Here is a 19,668-nt window from a genome sequence, read left to right on the forward strand (position 1 = left end):
CTGTCAGGATCTCCACCTCAGCCAAGTGAGAATAAAGCACCAGGATCTTTCACACACGACGGAAAGACTTTCCTCTCCTCTGGATGCATGGAGGGGGAAAAAATGGATGTTGAATGTGGTGGTTGTGTGAAATGGGGAGAAACTGGTGAAGCTCTCAGACCATCCACTCAGCGGAGGTGGGGAGGAACCGAGGAACCGCAAGCAGGAAAAGAGGAAGTGCATGACGGGACGGGATGGATGGGAGGTGGAGGAGGAGGAGGAGGAGGAGGAGGAGGAGGAGGAGGAGGAGGAGGAGGAGCAGACAGAACTGGGGGCTTATGTCTCCCAGACATGAGAATTTCAGCATCTGGTTTGTTAATCTGCATGACAGATGGAGAAAGAAGAAAAACCCCAAATGGCTCGACTGCCTCAGTGAGAAGAAACGATGGAGCGAACACTCCACACACCAGCAGCAGCAGACACTCTGTCTTTCTCAGAGCAGCTGGAGGAAAGAGCCAGGAATGGAGTCTGGAAGACGTTAAGTGACACTGTACAAACACAATGGATTTTTCTTTTGATCTAAAATCCGCTTGGAGCCAGAGAACATAATGACAGAGTTCATATCTTCTCTGGAAAGTTCTCCTGTTGTTTCTTTTTTTTTTTTGCATTTAACTGCAAACGTTGCGCAGCACTGCTGAAATGCCATTGTTCCTGCTGAATGGCTGCAGAAAACTGTTAAGTATAAGTTGCCTCTTCTGGAAGTTACATCAGATCTCTCCAGAGAGACTCTGAATAGAAAGTCCATAGAGCCGTCCGTGCAGAGCCAACGCAGAAGACAGGAGGTCGGGAGTTTAATGGGACTCACATCCGCCATCGCGGCCCCGCTTTCATGTCTCCGTCCCTCTGAGTCTCCATCAGATCAGCTTCCAGTCAGCAGGTAAATGCAGCGGACTGAAGGCGCAGCTGTTGTGTCGGACTGGAAACATCTGCTAATGTGCAACGCAGATAAAACATCCCCAGTGCAGCGGCACAACTATTTATAGCAGGAGTTTGAGAGGAGAGTGAGAAGAACTCTGACTGCACTTTCACAAGCAGCACTCAAGAACCCAGGCAGCGAGGAGGACGGCTTCACAGTGCGAGGTCAACAGTGGAGGGCCGTGCGTGAAGCCCAAGCCATCAGTGACTCGGTCAGAACTAATACACCTCATATTAAGAAGAACCATATTCATTCACCGTCATCAGCCATCATCAGACCAGAGGAAACCGTGTCAGACTGGAGCTTGGTGGAGATGTGTTGCCTCAGGTCAGACAGACTGACAGGTTGGCAGCTGAGGTGTGATTCTTTGCTTTTGTTTAAAATATGTTCTTGAAAAAATATCCAATTATGGGTTAGAAGAACTTGCACTTGGAGCACCATGGCAGAACGCACCTATACAAATAACACATATCACATAGACTGTTAACAAGTAGATTTCATCTACAGTACAATATCATCTTTTTAACGGGAGTTTATTCTGATTACCAGAGACAAAAAGAAAATGTCCAGTGTCGTTATAACACATCTACTAACACTGAGTGAATTATGTACAATGTTCAGAGAGCAGATGTTCCTTCAATGGAGACGTTTGGCCACCTTCCCTGTTAAATCCGTGTGCCACAACATGTAAGTTCCTCTCTATGTCCGTGAAGGTTCTCATTCATCCAGGTCATCTTAAAGCAGAAGGGTTCAGTTCGGGCCACTGGACTTGTTCTTATGATCAAGAAGATCTTGAAGAAGATCTAGAAGATCTTCAAACCCTTTCCTGGGAGTTCCTCTCAGGCGTACTGCAACCTGACTCACTGTAGAATGAAAACGCTCTGAACACTGTGTGCTGATGAATACCCGCAGCTCAGTTAATGATTGTTTTGCAAATGTAAAGGGGTTGCCAGTCGTCCAAACCTGACACAAATCCCTCACCAGAGGTCTAATGGACCCCGACCACCTGCTGAGATCAGACTGAGAGATATCAACACCTGGCAGCAACACGAGCCTCTCCTCTGAAACTGACTTCAGTCCTTCAAACACTGAACTCCTGAAGACACAACAGTCGGCCTTGTGAACGAGTTGCACTGCAACCTGGTGGGAATGTATCCTGCCAACACAGTGCAAATGCATGGTTTTAATACACTCACACATACACAACAAAGTAGTGTTTTTGCCATTGACCCAGCCAAAGCAGTGTTGTTGAAGCATCAGTGCTGGGAACATGGCAGCTGCTGGCTTCTGGCTGCTTGTCGTTTTTTTTCATGTCCTCTCCAAATCCACCAGTCGCAAAAATCACACAACATATTTAGGTTTCTTTCAATTGTTTCTGCTCCACGGGGCCACCCAGATTTCCACCAGAGGATGAAGAATCTTCACCATCATCACAAAGCAAAGAGCTCAGTGCTGCCAGCAACACTGCAACATCTCCAACAGGACCTTCAACCAGGAGGTCAGAATGGAAAACTGAAGCCCCTGGCTGGCCATCGAGCCGCTTGAGCATCGCTGATTGGAAGGCGCAGCAGAATCTGCTTCTGCTCGGTTTCAAAGTCACATCTGGCGCTCCTTTTTATCGCCGCAATCACTCACAGTGGACTTTATTAGCGGGAACACGACTGCGCTAATGCTCCAGGAGCACTGCAGTGAAAGCACTCTGCTCATCAGATCAGACACCACCTGCTTGATACCTTCAAACCCAGTCAAACCAAAGTGAAGAGTGCATGGTGGTGCACTTGAAGCACTCGGAGATTAATTTTCTAAATCCCACACTCTCTGATTCACTTCCAGGATGTGAAGTGAAACCAAACAGTTGACTTTACTGTGCGAGTCAGGGGAATTTCCAGGAGAATCACTCGCTTGTTTTGGGTGTTTTTTCTTTCTTTCTTTCTTTTTTTTTGCTGTTTGGGGATTTTTAGGTAAGGAGAGAGCGCGGCTAAACTGGAAACATCCCATAATATACCCACTTCAAATCACTCACTTCTAAATCCTGACTTTAGTTGCTGAACTCATCTGGAAACAATGATTAAAAACAAACAACTTAAACTTCGCCTTGCACGACAGCTGATTTGCTACCAGTTGGTTTGGTGCTTTCATCTCATCTACTCGTCTTATCAACAGCCAAACATTCAAGCATTTTGAAGCCAAGCTTCCACATCAGTCGACACTTTGCAATCCAAAGACGAAGAAATTAAAACCGAGACGCAACTGTGAGCAGATCCCTTTAAAAGCCCCATAAAACAGACAGAGACAGAGGAGACACAGGAGCCCTGCTGCACTGCCAAGCAGCAGGTGAACCCTGCACTGCATCAGCCGCCCTGACAGGGTGACACACGGCCTCTGCATCAGCCAGGACGCAGGAGACTTCCAGGAACACATTCTTTGAATTCAGGTGTTGCTCAGTCATTTGCTGTGTCTCAATTCAGGCTCTACGTCATCGCACTGCGCGAAGGCTCCTCCCAATTCCCGAGGGTGCTTAGGACGCTCAAAATGCGGACTCGGAATGCGCACTTGTTTTAGCCGATTCCAAGGATACACCGCTACTATCCTTTGCGCACTTGGGTATCCCATGATGCTTTGCGTGCTGCTGCAAAGCATCGTGGGATCCTGGGAAGTCGGCTGAAATTAGCGCCATCTACTGGCAAAGACACGACATATAAACTTAAGTATTGAAGTTTCACATAAAGTATCCAGTTTTTAACGTAGGATTTTACTTATTTGAACATTCAACGGCATCATTAGATGGCGAAACAATTGTTAGCTTGATGCTATAAAAACGTCACTTCCGGGGTTGGCCAGCAGGAGGGAACGGCGGTGACGAAACGAGGAAATACGCCGAAGGCTAGACCGTCCCGGGTGGTTACAAGGGAGGCGGGGTTTGGTCCGTCCTTCTAGGCTGGGTCCTCGAAGAACGCTTCCTTCAGACGGAGGACACTCGGTCTGAAGGGTGCAGAACCTGAATTGAGACCCAGCAACTGTGTGAGTGGCCCCTCCTGCACTGCACTGCACTGCACTGCACTGCCGCAGGGAGCAGCAGTGAGCCACGCAGAGACCCGGTCCATCCATCAGCACCGCTGAAGATTCCAACGACTGCTTCTGTTTGTTGCAAAACACGGGCGGCCTTTGTGCTTTCATTGAATTAGTGGCAAACCACAAACTTCCCTGTTATTAAAAACGCTTGTTCTGCGGGAGACGGTGTTCTTACTTCCCCACCAAATACAAATTAAGAAGTTGCAATTTTGTCTTCAGGAAATTTAGACTTAATATTCAACTGTTGCAAAAAATATATCGAAAAAAATAAAAATCCAAGACGATAAGCATGAACACAATCATGGAGAAATTATGGAGCAAGAAAAAAAGCCTGCTGCTTCCCCATCAGACCACTGAACAGACTGGCGCCAGCTCACAGTTTCAGTCCATTAAACCTTTCAAACTCCCAGAGAGAGAGAGAGACAGAGAGAGAGAGAGAGAAAGAGAGTGAGGTGCGTGGGGGAGAAGGGCGCCACCCCTTGGTAAGACCGACATGGAAAAAAGCTCCCGCACACTGCTCCACTCTCTTCCTTTGGCTTTTTATAGCAAGGTTTCGCTCAGAGGACCTTCATCAGGCAATCACGTATGGCCTCCGAGCATACATAGCCATATATATATATATATATATATAGGTGTGTGATGTATGCAGGTAGCCAATCAGAGGGCTTGAAGGGCTCAACGTGGTTGATGGTTCTCAGCAATATCACATACAAGATGAGCAAATCAAACATCGTATGTTTTTTTAAGCTCCCCTGAAAAGAAAGGCTTTCAAGGAAGGATGAGAAAGTGGAGCTGCATCAGTAAAGAGGGCGTCGCCCACTGCAACAAAAGCACAGACACAATGCTTGATGCAAGAATGCTTGGATCCGATTGAACCAGGTATTGGAAATGGCATCGACAATCAGCCGCAAAGCCAAAGGATGAAAAAGTCAGAATTATTCTCCACTCTCTCTCCACTGATCCCCGGTCATCCCAACTGCAGGGTCCATAGACAGACAGCAAAACTCATGCCTTCATCGTTCATCACAGCTCTAAAGCAGAGAGGAGCTGCAGTGCTGTCAAGGTGCGACACACTGTCCAGTATCAGCTGCTTGCTGCTGCTGCTGCCATCGTCACTGCCGCTTTCAACAGATCCACACGATCCCACATCCTGCTCGCACTTTCCACCTCGTGATGCTTTTCCACTGGCTCAGGTCACGTGACAGCATGGAAAAGTCATCCCGCAATTCCCAGTTTCTCTCCGACACTTTTGGGTTTTTTTTTTGGTTTTTTTTGGGGGGGGGGTCTTTTTCACACATTTTTCGTTTCCTTTTTAAAAAACCCATTTTCCACTTTTACAAAACGTTTTTCTCTTTTCGTTGGCAGGCGCTGCTCTCACTCCTCCTCCTCCTCTTCCTCCTCCTGCTCCTGCTCCTCCTCCTCTTCCTCCTCTTCCTCCTCCTCCTCCTCCTCCTCCTCTTCTTCCTCCTCCTGCTCCTCCTCCTCCGGTTCGTTAGGCCACATTTCCAGTGTGCGTGTTGAAGTTTTCCACCCGTGCATGAAAGGACAAAAGCACACACACACACACACACACACACACACTCTCCTTAAACATCAAATGAGAAGCTCTGTGGCAAAGAAAGCACATTCCCACTGCACTGCCAGTGATGCAGTAATGTGGTTGGTGGTGATTCACAAAGTCTCTTCTGGTCCGGCAGGTGGAGGTAAAACACATCTGAGCGCACAGCTCACAATCTGTAGGAATCACCATCACGTGCATTTACTGAAGGAAGAAAGAAAGCTTTGGAAGCAGCAGGCCTGCAATGTAATACTACTACTGGCAGATAGATAGATAGATAGATAGGTAGATAGATAGGTAGATAGATAGATAGATAGACAGACAGACAGACAGACAGACAGGTAGGTAGATAGATAGATAGATAGATAGATAGATAGATAGATAGACAGACAGACAGGTAGGTAGGTAGGTAGGTAGGTAGGTAGATAGATAGATAGATAGATAGATAGATAGATAGATAGATAGATAGATAGATAGATAGGTAGGTAGGTAGATAGATAGGTAGATAGGTAGGTAGGCAGACAGACAGACAGACAGACAGACAGATAGACAGACAGACGGGTAGGTAGGGAGAGAGACAGATAGATTTGTCTTGTTGTTCTGTATGCAAGTGAGTGCATTCATATGTTTATATCTTGTGTTTGTATATTCTGACAGTCAAAGATCCTCAACTGTTTGTTGATTGTTACAGTACATTGGAGCCCATCTGCCACCTTGTGGAACTTATTTGTAATTACCAATAAAACAAGACAAGGAATTTGATGACTTGAATCGCAGACCAATGATAGTATAACAACTGTTTAACCACTGCATTTCACTGTTGTTTCTGGTGTTTCATCCCAACATGGGAACAACGGTTAAATTGCTATGTGGGATTGGAGTTCAAAAAGTAAAACTGTAAACAGTAAAATGAATGTTTTGTTCACAACAGAAAAAAAGTAAAAATTAAAATTAAAAAATTAAAAATATATATTTTTTTTAAAGTTACACAATTGTGCCTTCATTTAAAAGAATATGGTTTAGTTCTTGCTGATTTGGATTGTAAAATTCCCAGAGAATCTGCTTTGTCCTGCCGAAGAGGAAATCTTCAGCCTAGAATTTATTAATTATTTAAGATTTGCATCTTGTCAAAAATGTTTCCCATTGTGTGTGGTTGGAACCAAAAGTTGACTATAACATGTGGAATATTAGTTGTAGAGTATTAGCTGGTTTCTGAAGTCTGGTTTAAAGGGGTTACTGCCAAAGTTAGCAGAAGCAGGACAAAGTGGGGAAATGGATCAGGCGGCTGACGATGGAGCAGAATTCTGAAGACAGGTGAAGACAAGTCAGAAGTTTTTCAATTTGCTCTGTAGCTCAAGAGCCGTGATAGTATAGAGGTTAGTACTCTGCGTTGTGGCCGCAGGAACCCCGGTTCGAATCTGGGTCACGGCAGAACCAGTTGCTCATCTGTCTTCGCTCTTGGACTTTCAGCTACACTATGTGCACTATGTGCAGTGTCAAAGCTGGCCATCAGCAGGGCTAGTGGCGCAATGGATAATGCGTCTGACTACGGATCAGAAGATTCTAGGTTTGACTCCTTGCTAGCTCGCTGTCATTTTAAACTAGCATTATGAACACTACCAAATGTTCAGTTCTGGAAAGTAGCAAAATCTGCTTAAGTAAAAAAATAAATGCTGGTTTCCAGATGAGAGGACAGGAATTGACTTGACATTTTTTTGTGGTTCTGGTAAAATTCCTGCTTGAAGATGAAAAAGCTCACTTTAATAAAATTAACTCATTGTAGATGTCAAGTTTTTCAATTTGCTCTGTCACTCCCAAGCCGTGATAGTATAGTGGTCAGTACTCTGCGTTGTGGCCGCAGTAACCCAGGTTCGAATCCGGGTCACGGCAGCAGAAGGTGTTTCCTTGTCTTTTCTCTTGGACTTGCTCACAGCTAGCACAGTGTGTGGTATGTGCAGTGTCAAAGCTGGCCATCAACAGGGCTAGTGGCGCAATGGATAACGTGTCTGACTACGGATCAGAAGATTCTAGGTTCGACTCCTGGCTAGCTCGCTGTCTTTTTAAACTAGCATTATGAACGCTACCAAATGTTCAGTTCCGTAAAGTAGCAAAATCTGCTTGTAGACAAAGAACTGTGCAAGTTTTGTAGACGAAAGCACAGAACTTGGCTTTAAATCTTTCATGGTTCTTGTAAACATCCTGGTTTTCATCTTTATTTTTATTTATTTATTTTTTTTTCAAATTAACTCGTCGCAGATGTCAAGTTTTTCAATTTGCTCTGTCACTCCTAAGCCGTGATAGTATAGTGGTCAGTACTCTGCGTTGTGGCCGCAGTAACCCCGGTTCGAATCCGGGTCACGGCAGAACCAGTTGTTCACCTGTCTTTTCTATTGGACTTGCTAACAGCTAGCACAGTGTGTGGTATGTGCAGTGTCAAAGCTGGCCATTAGCAGGGCTAGTGGCGCAATGGATAACGTGTCTGACTACGGATCAGAAGATTCTAGGTTCGACTCCTGGCTAGCTCGCTGTCTTTTTAAACTAGCATTGCAAACGCTACCAAATGTTCAGTTCTGGAAAGTAGCAAAATCTGCTTGTAGACAAAGAACTGTGCACGTTTTGTAGACGAAAGCACAGAACTTGGCTTTAAATCTTTCATGGTTCTTGTAAACATCCTGGTTTTCATCTTTATTTTTTATTTTTTATTTTTTTTCAAATTAACTCGTCGCAGATGTCAAGTTTTTCAATTTGCTCTGTCACACCCAAGCCGTGATAGTATAGTGGTCAGTACTCTGCGTTGTGGCCGCAGTAACCCTGGTTCGAATCCGGGTCACGGCAGAACCAGTTGCTCACCTGTCTTTTCTCTTGGACTTGCTAACAGCTAGCACAGTGTGTGGTATGTGCAGTGTCAAAGCTGACCAACAGGAGGGCTAGTGGGGCAATGGATAACGCGTCTGACTACGGATCAGAAGCTTCTAGGTTCGACTCCTGGCTAGCTCGATGTCATTTTAAATTTTCTGCGCATATGGGTCCAAATGTTCAGTTCCAGAAAGTAGCAAAAATCTGCCTGAAGACAAAGAGACGTGCAAGTTTCCAGACGAGATGACAGGACTTTACTTTAAGTCTTTGTGGTGGTTGTAAAAATATGAGTTTTTTTATGTTAAAAAGATCACTTTGAGCAAAAGAAATCTCAGAAGACTTTTCTCTTGGATTTTCAAACAGCTACACTATGTGCACTATGTGAATACCATGTGCAGTGTCAAAGCTGGCTATGAACAGGGCTAGTGGCGTAATGGATAACGCGTCTGACTACGGATCAGAAGATTCTAGGTTCGACTCCTGGCTAGCTCAATGTCTTTTTAAACTAGCATTGCAAACGCTGCCAAATGTTCAGTTCCGTAAAGTAGCGAAATCTGCTTGTAGACAAAGAACTGTGCAAGTTTTGTAGACGAAAGCACAGAACTTGGCTTTAAATCTTTCATGGTTCTTGTAAACATCCTGGTTTTCATCGTTAATTTTTTTTTTTTTTTTTTCAAATTAACTTGTCGCAGATGTCAAGTTTTTCAATTTGCTCTGTCACACCCAAGCCGTGATAGTATAGTGGTCAGTACTCTGCGTTGTGGCCGCAGTAACCCCGGTCCGAATCCGGGTCACGGCAGAACCAGTTGCTCACCTATCTTTTCTCTTGGACTTGCTAACAGCTAGCACAGTGTGTGGTATGTGCAGTGTCAAAGCTGGCTGTCAACAGGGCTAGTGGCGCAATGGATAACGCGTCTAACTACGGATCAGAAGATTCTCGGTTGGACTCCTGGCTAGCTCGCTGTCATTTTAAACTAGCATTATGAACGCTACCAAATGTTCAGTTCTGGAAAGTAGCAAAATCTGCTTAAGGAAAAAAAAATGCTAGTTTCCAGAGGAGAGCACAGGACTTCACTTGACATTTTTGTGGTTGTGGTAAAATTCCTATCTTTATATGAAAAAGCTCACTTTAATAAAAAATTAACTCATCGCGGTTGTCAAGTTTTTCAATTTGCTGTGCTCCTGAAGAGCCGTGATAGTATAGTGGTCAGTACTCTGCGTTGTGGCCGCAGTAACCCGGGTTCAAATCCGTGTCACGGCAGCAGAAGGTGTTTCCTTGTCTTTTCTATTGGACTTGCTAACAGCTAGCACAGTGTGTGGTATGTGCAGTGTCAAAGCTGGCCATTAGCAGGGCTAGTGGCGCAATGGATAAAGCGTCTGACTACGGATCAGAATATTCTAGGTTCGACTCCTGGCTAGCTAGCTGTCTTTTTAAACTAGCATTATGAACGCTACCAAATGTTCAGTTCTGGAAAGTAGCAAAATCTGCTTGTAGACAAAGAACTGTGCAAGTTTTGTAGACGAAAGCACAGAACTTGGCTTTAAATCTTTCATGGTTCTTGTAAACATCCTGGTTTTCATCTTTATTTTTTATTTTTTATTTTTTTTCAAATTAACTCGTCGCAGATGTCAAGTTTTTCAATTTGCTCTGTCACTCCCAAGCCGTGATAGTATAGTGGTCAGTACTCTGCGTTGTGGCCGCAGTAACCCAGGTTCGAATCCGGGTCACGGCAGAACCAGTTGCTCAACTGTCTTTTCTCTTGGACTTGCTAACAGCTAGCACAGTGTGTGGTATGTGCAGTGTCAAAGCTGGCCATCAGCAGGGCTAGTGGCGCAATGGATAACGCGTCTGACTACGGATCAGAAGATTCTAGGTTCGACTCCTGGCTAGCTCGATGTCTTTTTAAACTAGCATTGCAAACGCTACCAAATGTTCAGTTCTGGAAAGAAGCAATACTAGAAGTATTTCGGGGTAGTGATGAAAAAAATCCATTTTTTTTATGTTAAAAAGCTCACTCAAATTAAAAGAAACAATCACAGAAGACAAGGCAGAAGTTTTTTAATTTGCTCTGTAGCTCAAGAGCTGTGATAGTATAGAGGTTAGTACTCTGCGTTGTGGCCGCAGTAACCCCGGTTCGAATCCAGGTCACGGCAGAACCAGTTGTTCACCTGTCTTTTCTCTTGGACTTGCTAACAGCTAGCACAGTGTGTGGTATGTGCAGTGTCAAAGCTGGCCATCAGCAGGGCTAGTGGCGCAATGGATAACGCGTCTGACTACGGATCAGAAGATTCTAGGTTCGACTCCTGGCTAGCTCGATGTCTTTTTAAACTAGCATTGCAAACGCTACCAAATGTTCAGTTCTGGAAAGAAGCAATACTAGAAGTATTTCGGGGTAGTGATGAAAAAAATCCATTTTTTTTATGTTAAAAAGCTCACTCAAATTAAAAGAAACAATCACAGAAGACAAGGCAGAAGTTTTTTAATTTGCTCTGTAGCTCAAGAGCTGTGATAGTATAGAGGTTAGTACTCTGCGTTGTGGCCGCAGTAACCCCGGTTCGAATCCAGGTCACGGCAGAACCAGTTGTTCACCTGTCTTTTCTCTTGGACTTGCTAACAGCTAGCACAGTGTGTGGTATGTGCAGTGTCAAAGCTGGCCATCAGCAGGGCTAGTGGCGCAATGGATAACGCGTCTTACTACGGATCAGAAGATTCTAGGTTCGAGTCCTGGCTAGCTCGATGTCTTTTTAAACTAGCATTGCAAACGCTACCAAATGTTCAGTTCTGGAAAGAAGCAATACTAGAAGTATTTCGGGGTAGTGATGAAAAAAATCCATTTTTTTTATGTTAAAAAGCTCACTCAAATTAAAAGAAACAATCACAGAAGACAAGGCAGAAGTTTTTTAATTTGCTCTGTAGCTCAAGAGCTGTGATAGTATAGAGGTTAGTACTCTGCGTTGTGGCCGCAGTAACCCCGGTTCGAATCCAGGTCACGGCAGAACCAGTTGTTCACCTGTCTTTTCTCTTGGACTTGCTAACAGCTAGCACAGTGTGTGGTATGTGCAGTGTCAAAGCTGGCCATCAGCAGGGCTAGTGGCGCAATGGATAACGCGTCTGACTACGGATCAGAAGATTCTAGGTTCGACTCCTGGCTAGCTCGATGTCTTTTTAAACTAGCATTGCAAACGCTACCAAATGTTCAGTTCTGGAAAGAAGCAATACTAGAAGTATTTCGGGGTAGTGATGAAAAAAATCCATTTTTTTTATGTTAAAAAGCTCACTCAAATTAAAAGAAACAATCACAGAAGACAAGGCAGAAGTTTTTTAATTTGCTCTGTAGCTCAAGAGCTGTGATAGTATAGAGGTTAGTACTCTGCGTTGTGGCCGCAGTAACCCCGGTTCGAATCCAGGTCACGGCAGAACCAGTTGTTCACCTGTCTTTTCTCTTGGACTTGCTAACAGCTAGCACAGTGTGTGGTATGTGCACTGTCAAAGCTGGCCATCAACAGGGCTAGTGGCGCAATGGATAACGCGTCTGACTACGGATCAGAAGATTCTAGGTTCGACTCCTGGCTAGCTCGATGTCTTTTTAAACTAGCATTGCAAACGCTGCCAAATGTTCAGTTCCGTAAAGTAGCGAAATCTGCTTGTAGACAAAGAACTGTGCAAGTTTTGTAGACGAAAGCACAGAACTTGGCTTTAAATCTTTCATGGTTCTTGTAAACATCCTGGTTTTCATCTTTTTTTTATTTATTTATTTATTTTTCAAATTAACTCGTCGCAGATGTCAAGTTTTTCAATTTGCTCTGTCACTCCCAAGCCGTGATAGTATAGTGGTCAGTACTCTGCGTTGTGGCCGCAGTAACCCTGGTTCGAATCCGGGTCACGGCAGAACCAGTTGCTCAACTGTCTTTTCTCTTGGACTTGCTAACAGCTAGCACAGTGTGTGGTATGTGCAGTGTCAAAGCTGGCCATCAGCAGGGCTAGTGGCGCAATGGATAACGCGTCTGACTACGGATCAGAAGATTCTAGGTTCGACTCCTGGCTAGCTCGATGTCTTTTTAAACTAGCATTGCAAACGCTACCAAATGATCAGTTCTGGAAAGAAGCAATACTAGAAGTATTTCGGGGTAGTGATGAAAAAAATCCATTTTTTTTATGTTAAAAAGCTCACTCAAATTAAAAGAAACAATCACAGAAGACAAGGCAGAAGTTTTTTAATTTGCTCTGTAGCTCAAGAGCTGTGATAGTATAGAGGTTAGTACTCTGCGTTGTGGCCGCAGTAACCCCGGTTCGAATCCGGGTCACGGCAGAACCAGTTGTTCACCTGTCTTTTCTCTTGGACTTGCTAACAGCTAGCACAGTGTGTGGTATGTGCACTGTCAAAGCTGGCCATCAGCAGGGCTAGTGGCGCAATGGATAACGCGTCTGACTACGGATCAGAAGATTCTAGGTTCGACTCCTGGCTAGCTCGATGTCTTTTTAAACTAGCATTGCAAACGCTGCCAAATGTTCAGTTCCGTAAAGTAGCAAAATCTGCTTGTAGACAAAGAACTGTGCAAGTTTTGTAGACGAAAGCACAGAACTTGGCTTTAAATCTTTCATGGTTCTTGTAAACATCCTGGTTTTCATCTTTATTTTTATTTTTTATTTTTTTTTTCAAATTAACTCGTCGCAGATGTCAAGTTTTTCAATTTGCTCTGTCACTCCTAAGCCGTGATAGTATAGTGGTCAGTACTCTGCGTTGTGGCCGCAGTAACCCCGGTTCGAATCCGGGTCACGGCAGAACCAGTTGCTCAACTGTCTTTTCTCTTGGACTTGCTAACAGCTAGCACAGTGTGTGGTATGTGCAGTGTCAAAGCTGGCCATCAGCAGGGCTAGTGGCGCAATGGATAACGCGTCTGACTACGGATCAGAAGATTCTAGGTTCGACTCCTGGCTAGCTCGATGTCTTTTTAAACTAGCATTGCAAACGCTACCAAATGTTCAGTTCTGGAAAGAAGCAATACTAGAAGTATTTCGGGGTAGTGATGAAAAAAATCCATTTTTTTATGTTAAAAAGCTCACTCAAATTAAAAGAAACAATCACAGAAGACAAGGCAGAAGTTTTTTAATTTGCTCTGTAGCTCAAAAGCTGTGATAGTATAGAGGTTAGTACTCTGCGTTGTGGCCGCAGTAACCCCGGTTCGAATCCGGGTCACGGCAGAACCAGTTGTTCACCTGTCTTTTCTCTTGGACTTGCTAACAGCTAGCACAGTGTGTGGTATGTGCACTGTCAAAGCTGGTCATCAACAGGGCTAGTGGCGCAATGGATAACGCGTCTGACTACGGATCAGAAGATTCTAGGTTCGACTCCTGGCTAGCTCGATGTCTTTTTAACCTAGCATTATGAACGCTACCAAATGTTCAGTTCCGTAAAGTAGCAAAATCTGCTTGAAGTCCAGACGAGAGCGCAGGACTTCTGTGGTTGTGGTAAAGTTCCTGCTTTTTTTACTTGAAACACTCACTTTTATCAAAATAACTCATCACAGAAGACAAGGCAGAAGTCACATTTTTTAATGTTGATTCTCAGGAGCCGGGATCGTATGGCCGTACTTTTAAAAAAATAAAAAATAAAAAATGTTGCCCTCTTGTTTGGTTGCTGATGCATAAAAACTCAGTGAGGCAGCAGTTTATGAAAACACTGAGTTGATGCTTCATTCCTTGATAAGACATTCGGGGTGACACATCATTTTTGAAGGATTTTTCCAGATCAAAAGTACAAAAGTGGTTCTGATGCCACCTGTCGCACCAAAGGTTCCGACTGTTTACACGCACTTGGTCACTTTTGCATTTTAAGACTCCACAAATCAAAATTCAAAAGTCTTTATGATTTGCAGCGTTTTCAGAAGAACTTCCTCCAGGACTCACTCTCTCTCTCTCTCTCTCTCTCTCTCTCTCTCTCTCTCTCTCTCTCTCTCTCTCTCTCTCTCTCTCTCTCTCTCTCTCTCTCTCTCTCTCTCTCTCTCTCTCTCTCTCTCTCTCTCATTTGTGTACGTTGAGCTGTCTGATCTCGTCCACTCTGTTGCGATGCAGCTGGAAGGCGGGAGTCACCCAGCGGCCGCATGAACACTGATCACCGCACCAGTTGAACGAGCCCAACTTAGAGCCACACTTGGGACACAGGAGCTACACACAGGGAGACAGCAGGAGAAGAACAGGGATGTTAACAATGTAGTGATTGCACTGGCTTACAAATTTTTTTTCTTTTTTTTTGTAAATTCTCTGTTTTTGTTTTTTTTCTAGCTGAATTAGGACCATTTTGCACTTTTTATGCTCATTTGATTTTGGAAAAAAAAAAATAAAATCTGATTTTGATGACAGTTTTGTGATTCCAGCAGTGTTGTGACATTGTCAGCTGATTTTCATTCATATTTCTCGTCCAAAAAAAGGTTTTCGGAGGTAAAAAATCGTTTCCAAACAGAACGTGTTCGTTAAATGTGACAACGTTCAATTTCTGTCAATTGAATAATCGAAAAAAGTTGATTTAATTGATTGCATTAAATTAAATGAGTCGCAATTGATTGAGCGTTTGTGACACAGGCAGTCGATAGCATTCCAACAGAGCCGCTCTCATTAATGTTACCTGTCCATCCATGACTCCCAGCAGAGCCTCCTCCATCCACTGCACCGGCTCGATGAAGTAGGAGGTGCACCGCAGGTCTCCTGCAGAGCAACACACTCATCAGTGCTTCTGCTGGGTCAGGTGATCAAACATTAAACGCTGCAGCTGAGAGTTCAGAGTGAGTGACAGCGGGAAGTGAAGTGGACCCCCCCCCGACCCCCTTCAAGTCCTCCAACCTGTGCGTACCACTGAGGTTGCTGGACTTCTTGTGAGCGAAGGCTGGAGCTCCTCCTCCCAGCGTGTGGCTGAGGACACTGGAGTCACGGAACAGGTTCCTCCTGCAGGGGGAGCACAGGGGGTGGAGTCAGGCTGGACACAGTGACTACACTGCGTCATTACTGCTGTCAGATATACATGCAGTTTTCATATGTGCACATCTTGCTCTGTATTCTCTGTTTATACTGAGGAATATTTTACTTTTGTCTAAATCCTTAGTTAATATATTTCTTGGTTTTTATTTGCACGGCATCTTTTTCTCTTTGCTGCTGGAATTATGCAAATTTCCCCATCGTGGGATCAATAAAGTTCCCCTTCTCCTTCTCCTCCTATTCCTCCTTCTCCTTCTTCTTCTTCTCCTCTTCCTCCTCCTTCTCCTCCTCTTCCTCCTCCTTCTGCTCCTTCTCCTCCTACTCCTCCTTCTTCTTCTTCTCCTCCTCCTCCTCCTCCTCCTCCTTCTTCTTCTCCTTCTCCTCCTTCTCCTCCTTCTTCTTCTACTCCTTCGTTTTCTTCTTCTCCTCCTCCTCCTCGTTCTCCTCCACCTCCTTCTTCTACTCCTTTTTCTTCTTCTCCTCCTCCTCCTTTTTCTCCTCCTTTTTCTTCTCCTACTCCTCCTCCTTCTTCTTCCTCCTTCTCCTCCTACTTCTTCTTCTCCTCCTCCTACTCCTCCTTCTCCTCCTCCTCCCCCTCATCCTTTTTCCTTCTTCTTCTCCTCCTCCGTTTTCTTCTTCTCCTCCTCCTCCACCTCCTTCTTCTACTCCTCCTTTTTCTTCTTCTCCTCCTCCTCCTCCTCCTCCTCCTCCTCCTTTTTCTTCTCCTCCTCCACCTTCTTCTTCTACTCCTCCTTTTTCTTCTTCTCCTCCTCCTCCTCCTCCTCCTCCTCCTCCTCCAATGTACTGTGTGTTTTGTTTTTCTGGATCTATTTATTGAACAATGTGAGTGTTGCTGCTCACCTGCACTTCCTGCAGCGGTAGGACACCTCTGAGGGATTGCAGTGTGTGGGGTCGACAGCAAACACCTCTCTGGGAACTTCCTGCAGCTCTGCACCACCACAGCAACAACAACAGACAACAACAACAACAACAGACAACAAGCAGTCAGTCATATGCATCATCACAAGTGTGCAGCTGAGGTTCTGCTCTGTTTTAGCAGATAATAACGGCTGCCAGTATGTGTGTGTGTGTGTGTGTGTGTGTGTGTGTGTGTGTGTGTGTGTGTGTGTGTCGGGGGGGCTACCAGGGTACTTCTCTGCCAGCTTTTGCAGCCTGTACTGTTTGTACAGTGGACTGGAAGTGTCGACTCCGCACTGCAGCGACTCGTACAGACGAAGCTGCTCCTCAAAGCCGCTGTTGACCCTGAAGCACAGACATCCTTTCAGTTCAGTCCACCTCCTGTTTGACAGCCGTCAAGAAGCTTCAGCTCAATCATATTCAAAAAATCCAGGCTCCAGATTTTTTTTTTTTTTCCGGATTGCTTCTCATTTGGGGGGTGGGGGGTGGGGTCATTTCAGAGGTGACTGCAACTGTAATCTGTTCACTTGTCTTTCAGTGGCCGCTTGTTTGTCAGAGTCTTTGACAAGAATGTTTGACTTTGGTGAGTTTGAGTTCAGTGTCAGTTTAATGTGAAGGTCCTGCATGTCGGGGACTACTACGGTACCCAGGAGGCGCCAACCCGGAAGCATGAAAGAGGAAAATCGGTTTTCCGATTTTCTTTTTTTTTTTTTTTTTTTTTTTTTAAACATCGTTACGACGAAAACAAAAAATCTGATTTCAATTTAAAATGGATTCCTCGCACAGCCCTAACAGACAGACTGAGCCAATGGACGTAAGATTTGCTCTGTCGTAATGAATGAAAAACCTGGAATCACTTAAATATTGATCGATAGAGGCACTGAGTGCTTGCTCATTGTGACACACACACACACACACACACACACACACACACACACACACACACACACACACACACACACACACACACACACACACACACACACACACACACACAGCACTTAACTGTACATCTGCTTTGAGGTCCCTCAGTCGTTGGTAGGCTTCAGTGAAGCCCAGCTTGTGTGTCTTCATGAGATACGCAGTGACGACGGTGGCGCTGCGACTCCTGCCTGCTTGACTGACACAGAAACACACACACACACACAACATACCTTGCTGAACTTGTCAAATGTCTTGAAGGAACATTGCATGGGGGCGGGGGTGTTGGCAATACTTTCACAAAACAAAACGCAGTTTGTTCCGGCTTTGATGAGCTACAAAGAACAAGACTGTGAGTGTGAGTCTGACCAGTGAACCAGTGCGGCGCTGCCTCCCTCCACAGCCTCCCGGATGAACAGGAAGCAGTCGTCCAGGTGGCTCAGCAGATCAGACGTCGCCTCATCCAGGACATTTATCCACTTCTGCCGCAGGTCCCCGTCAGCGGGCAGCAGCTTGGCCGCCGGATCCTCCGAGTCCACGGACAAGACGTGAGTGACGGCCGCACTGCGCAGCGCCCGGCTGTCGTTGAGGTCAGCGGCAGTGCCGATGTACAGACCAGAGTCCACCAGCAGCATGACTGCAGGGACTGCAGGAAGGCCTGTCAACAGAGGCCAGGAGAGAGAGAGAGAGAGAGAGAGAGAGAGAGAGAGAGAGAGAGAGAGAGAGAGGAGAGAGAGAGAGAGAGAGAGAGAGAGACACGGGTTAGGATTATTAAGAGAAATGCAGAAACTACAAACTAAAATGTTGACATGTACCAATTTCTATACTCATTCTCTAAACTATTCTCACGACACTGCAGTTTGTCACTGAAGGCATCAAAACTACGTATGAACACACATGGAATTATGGAGGAAACATTAATAGTGTCAAATTGAAACAAGTTTTATATTCTTCAAAATAGCCACATTCATTAAAAAAAGCATATTTAGAGTTAATGAAAGTGTTTTTCTTTGCTGTATAATTACAGAATCTATCTGCAGTGGAGAAATGTCTAAAGATAAATAAAAACTGCATGAGAAAAATATTATGTTTTGCGGAACCTGAAGAAATGATATTAATAGTGCGTAAAATTGCTGTATTTCAACAATTGTTCTGTTTTGAAAGTCATTTCAATAAAGAGCTGAAGACCGCGGGGCTTCAGAGACACTGAGTTTGTTGTAACTTTGCTTAGGTTGATTTTCAATTGGCATTAAAGCAACATGTTTTCTACAAATCCCATGATATGTTTTGTTCTCCTATGAAAGTGAGTCACCAAACATCCATCTGCTGCTGCTCCGCTACCCCCCTCTGTCCAACTTTACAACCCCCCCCCCCCCCAGTGAAAAGTGAAAAGGTTTGCCCACTGCACTGACTCTGCTCTATCCTCTCCTCTCACTTCTTCCCCTCAACTTATCTCTTGAGTCGTGTGTGTGTGTGTGTGTGTGTGTGTGTGTGTGTGTGTGTGTGTGTGTGTGTGTGTGTGTGTGTGTGTGTGTGTGTGTGTTCCGGTGGAATCTGCTGGGGCTGTTTCAGCGGAGCAGTGTCAAACCTTGTCGGCCCTCGGTTCTCTGCTGTGGACGCTCTCCTCGAGAAAAATGCCGTGTTTCCGCTCCTTAAAGCGTCACGAAAGCGGAATATAATCGATTTTAATTAAACGAGGAAGAAAAAAAATAGCAATATGTGTATAGCGTGAAGCCAATGCCGACGGAGCAGCAGTGTTTGGTTCGCCATCAATACGGTCCGGGTGGAACATAAAGCAATGCGCATCGAAGGTTCCGGTTTGGCACCAGTTGCCTTTTCTTTCGCAGCGAAAGGGAATTTCAGCTCTGGCGTCGAGAAAAGGACATAGATTAAATTTGTATCAGTAACAAATGGTCTTTAGTTTATCGAAATGACGAAATAAGGCAAGTCATTGTCGTCGCAGACCAATCAGCGGTCACAAACCAGCATCCAACAGCCCAATCAGCTGTCTCTGAGAATTGGCCTCGTGTGGAGGGACTGCAGAGAGTCAGGAGAGGAAAAGTTTGAGTTCTCTTTGTAATTTGGTCATTTTTTGGATTTTGTCTCCTTGTACAGTCCCTTTGCAATCACGATTTCATGTGTAAAATAATAGAATACAATAGAATCCCACGATGGAGAAGTTTGCATAATTACAGCAGCATATACAGTGCAAAGAGAAGAAGAGCAAATATTTAAATGAAACTAAATAAAGAAATAAAATAAGTGCATAGAGTAAGAAAGGAAAAACGTTGGGGCTCCCACTCATTGCCTCACCTTCCCCCCCTCCCTCCATGCCTCCATGGATGCGCCTCTAGCAGCAGATATCCACAGGTAAACACGCCAGGAGACTTTAGCATAACTGCTACTACGTAGCATGTT

The 19,668-nt window shown here is 44.8% G+C and overlaps 1 protein-coding gene and 21 non-coding genes across 24 annotated transcripts; 21 read left to right on the top strand and 1 right to left on the bottom strand.

Moving 5' to 3' along the window:
• Positions 1 to 7,403: 7,403 nt before the first annotated feature.
• On the top strand, positions 7,404 to 7,475 carry trnah-gug (transfer RNA histidin (anticodon GUG)). Its single transcript has one exon. It is a non-coding gene; the product is annotated as a tRNA-His (tRNA).
• An 89-nt stretch (positions 7,476 to 7,564) lies between these two features.
• trnar-acg (transfer RNA arginine (anticodon ACG)) lies at positions 7,565 to 7,637 on the top strand. Its single transcript has one exon. It is a non-coding gene; the product is annotated as a tRNA-Arg (tRNA).
• A 239-nt stretch (positions 7,638 to 7,876) lies between these two features.
• Positions 7,877 to 7,948, top strand: trnah-gug (transfer RNA histidin (anticodon GUG)). Its single transcript has one exon. It is a non-coding gene; the product is annotated as a tRNA-His (tRNA).
• Positions 7,949 to 8,037: 89 nt separating this feature from the next.
• On the top strand, positions 8,038 to 8,110 carry trnar-acg (transfer RNA arginine (anticodon ACG)). Its single transcript has one exon. It is a non-coding gene; the product is annotated as a tRNA-Arg (tRNA).
• A 238-nt stretch (positions 8,111 to 8,348) lies between these two features.
• On the top strand, positions 8,349 to 8,420 carry trnah-gug (transfer RNA histidin (anticodon GUG)). The gene has a single exon. It is a non-coding gene; the product is annotated as a tRNA-His (tRNA).
• Positions 8,421 to 8,860: 440 nt separating this feature from the next.
• On the top strand, positions 8,861 to 8,933 carry trnar-acg (transfer RNA arginine (anticodon ACG)). The gene has a single exon. It is a non-coding gene; the product is annotated as a tRNA-Arg (tRNA).
• A 235-nt stretch (positions 8,934 to 9,168) lies between these two features.
• On the top strand, positions 9,169 to 9,240 carry trnah-gug (transfer RNA histidin (anticodon GUG)). The gene has a single exon. It is a non-coding gene; the product is annotated as a tRNA-His (tRNA).
• Positions 9,241 to 10,102: 862 nt separating this feature from the next.
• Positions 10,103 to 10,174, top strand: trnah-gug (transfer RNA histidin (anticodon GUG)). Its single transcript has one exon. It is a non-coding gene; the product is annotated as a tRNA-His (tRNA).
• An 89-nt stretch (positions 10,175 to 10,263) lies between these two features.
• trnar-acg (transfer RNA arginine (anticodon ACG)) lies at positions 10,264 to 10,336 on the top strand. Its single transcript has one exon. It is a non-coding gene; the product is annotated as a tRNA-Arg (tRNA).
• Positions 10,337 to 10,684: 348 nt separating this feature from the next.
• Positions 10,685 to 10,757, top strand: trnar-acg (transfer RNA arginine (anticodon ACG)). Its single transcript has one exon. It is a non-coding gene; the product is annotated as a tRNA-Arg (tRNA).
• Positions 10,758 to 11,105: 348 nt separating this feature from the next.
• Positions 11,106 to 11,178, top strand: trnar-acg (transfer RNA arginine (anticodon ACG)). Its single transcript has one exon. It is a non-coding gene; the product is annotated as a tRNA-Arg (tRNA).
• A 348-nt stretch (positions 11,179 to 11,526) lies between these two features.
• Positions 11,527 to 11,599, top strand: trnar-acg (transfer RNA arginine (anticodon ACG)). The gene has a single exon. It is a non-coding gene; the product is annotated as a tRNA-Arg (tRNA).
• A 348-nt stretch (positions 11,600 to 11,947) lies between these two features.
• Positions 11,948 to 12,020, top strand: trnar-acg (transfer RNA arginine (anticodon ACG)). The gene has a single exon. It is a non-coding gene; the product is annotated as a tRNA-Arg (tRNA).
• A 238-nt stretch (positions 12,021 to 12,258) lies between these two features.
• On the top strand, positions 12,259 to 12,330 carry trnah-gug (transfer RNA histidin (anticodon GUG)). The gene has a single exon. It is a non-coding gene; the product is annotated as a tRNA-His (tRNA).
• Positions 12,331 to 12,419: 89 nt separating this feature from the next.
• trnar-acg (transfer RNA arginine (anticodon ACG)) lies at positions 12,420 to 12,492 on the top strand. The gene has a single exon. It is a non-coding gene; the product is annotated as a tRNA-Arg (tRNA).
• A 187-nt stretch (positions 12,493 to 12,679) lies between these two features.
• Positions 12,680 to 12,751, top strand: trnah-gug (transfer RNA histidin (anticodon GUG)). Its single transcript has one exon. It is a non-coding gene; the product is annotated as a tRNA-His (tRNA).
• An 89-nt stretch (positions 12,752 to 12,840) lies between these two features.
• On the top strand, positions 12,841 to 12,913 carry trnar-acg (transfer RNA arginine (anticodon ACG)). Its single transcript has one exon. It is a non-coding gene; the product is annotated as a tRNA-Arg (tRNA).
• A 239-nt stretch (positions 12,914 to 13,152) lies between these two features.
• Positions 13,153 to 13,224, top strand: trnah-gug (transfer RNA histidin (anticodon GUG)). Its single transcript has one exon. It is a non-coding gene; the product is annotated as a tRNA-His (tRNA).
• An 89-nt stretch (positions 13,225 to 13,313) lies between these two features.
• On the top strand, positions 13,314 to 13,386 carry trnar-acg (transfer RNA arginine (anticodon ACG)). The gene has a single exon. It is a non-coding gene; the product is annotated as a tRNA-Arg (tRNA).
• A 173-nt stretch (positions 13,387 to 13,559) lies between these two features.
• dusp12 (dual specificity phosphatase 12) lies at positions 13,560 to 19,092 on the bottom strand. 3 transcript variants are annotated; one of them, XM_076031306.1, is made up of 8 exons: positions 18,839 to 19,092; positions 17,620 to 17,896; positions 17,336 to 17,449; positions 16,556 to 16,674; positions 16,273 to 16,360; positions 15,290 to 15,381; positions 15,065 to 15,144; positions 13,560 to 14,607 (listed from the first exon to the last, which is right to left on the bottom strand). In XM_076031306.1, exons 2-8 carry the CDS (start codon positions 17,883 to 17,885, stop codon positions 14,464 to 14,466), a joined length of 903 nt encoding a protein of 300 aa, XP_075887421.1. In that variant the 5' UTR covers positions 17,886 to 17,896; positions 18,839 to 19,092; the 3' UTR covers positions 13,560 to 14,463. The 3 variants fall into 3 exon arrangements, with proteins under 3 accessions (XP_075887421.1, XP_075887420.1, XP_075887422.1); XM_076031305.1 differs by having other exon boundaries at positions 17,620 to 17,908; positions 18,839 to 19,088; XM_076031307.1 differs by lacking the exon at positions 16,273 to 16,360 and having other exon boundaries at positions 17,620 to 17,908.
• On the top strand, positions 13,573 to 13,644 carry trnah-gug (transfer RNA histidin (anticodon GUG)). The gene has a single exon. It is a non-coding gene; the product is annotated as a tRNA-His (tRNA).
• trnar-acg (transfer RNA arginine (anticodon ACG)) lies at positions 13,734 to 13,806 on the top strand. Its single transcript has one exon. It is a non-coding gene; the product is annotated as a tRNA-Arg (tRNA).
• Positions 19,093 to 19,668: the final 576 nt, after the last annotated feature.

The sequence above is a fragment of the Nelusetta ayraudi genome, unplaced genomic scaffold (genome assembly GCF_046127955.1).
Source record: "Nelusetta ayraudi isolate G7.1 ecotype Tasmania unplaced genomic scaffold, CSIRO-AGI_Nayr_v1 ptg000033l, whole genome shotgun sequence".
Classification (NCBI taxonomy): domain Eukaryota; kingdom Metazoa; phylum Chordata; class Actinopteri; order Tetraodontiformes; family Monacanthidae; genus Nelusetta; species Nelusetta ayraudi.

Excerpts from the sequence above, each read along its gene's own strand:
- dusp12 (XM_076031306.1), bottom strand. The coding sequence starts at position 17,885 with ATGCTGCTGGTGGACTCTGGTCTGTACATCGGCACTGCCGCTGACCTC. Across the intron at positions 17,450-17,619 it reads AGCGCCGCACTGGTTCACTG|TCAAGCAGGCAGGAGTCGCA; the intron begins GTCAGACTCACA and ends TTTCTGTGTCAG. Across the intron at positions 14,608-15,064 it reads TGGGAGTCATGGATGGACAG|CTCCTGTGTCCCAAGTGTGG; the intron begins GTAACATTAATG and ends CCCTGTGTGTAG.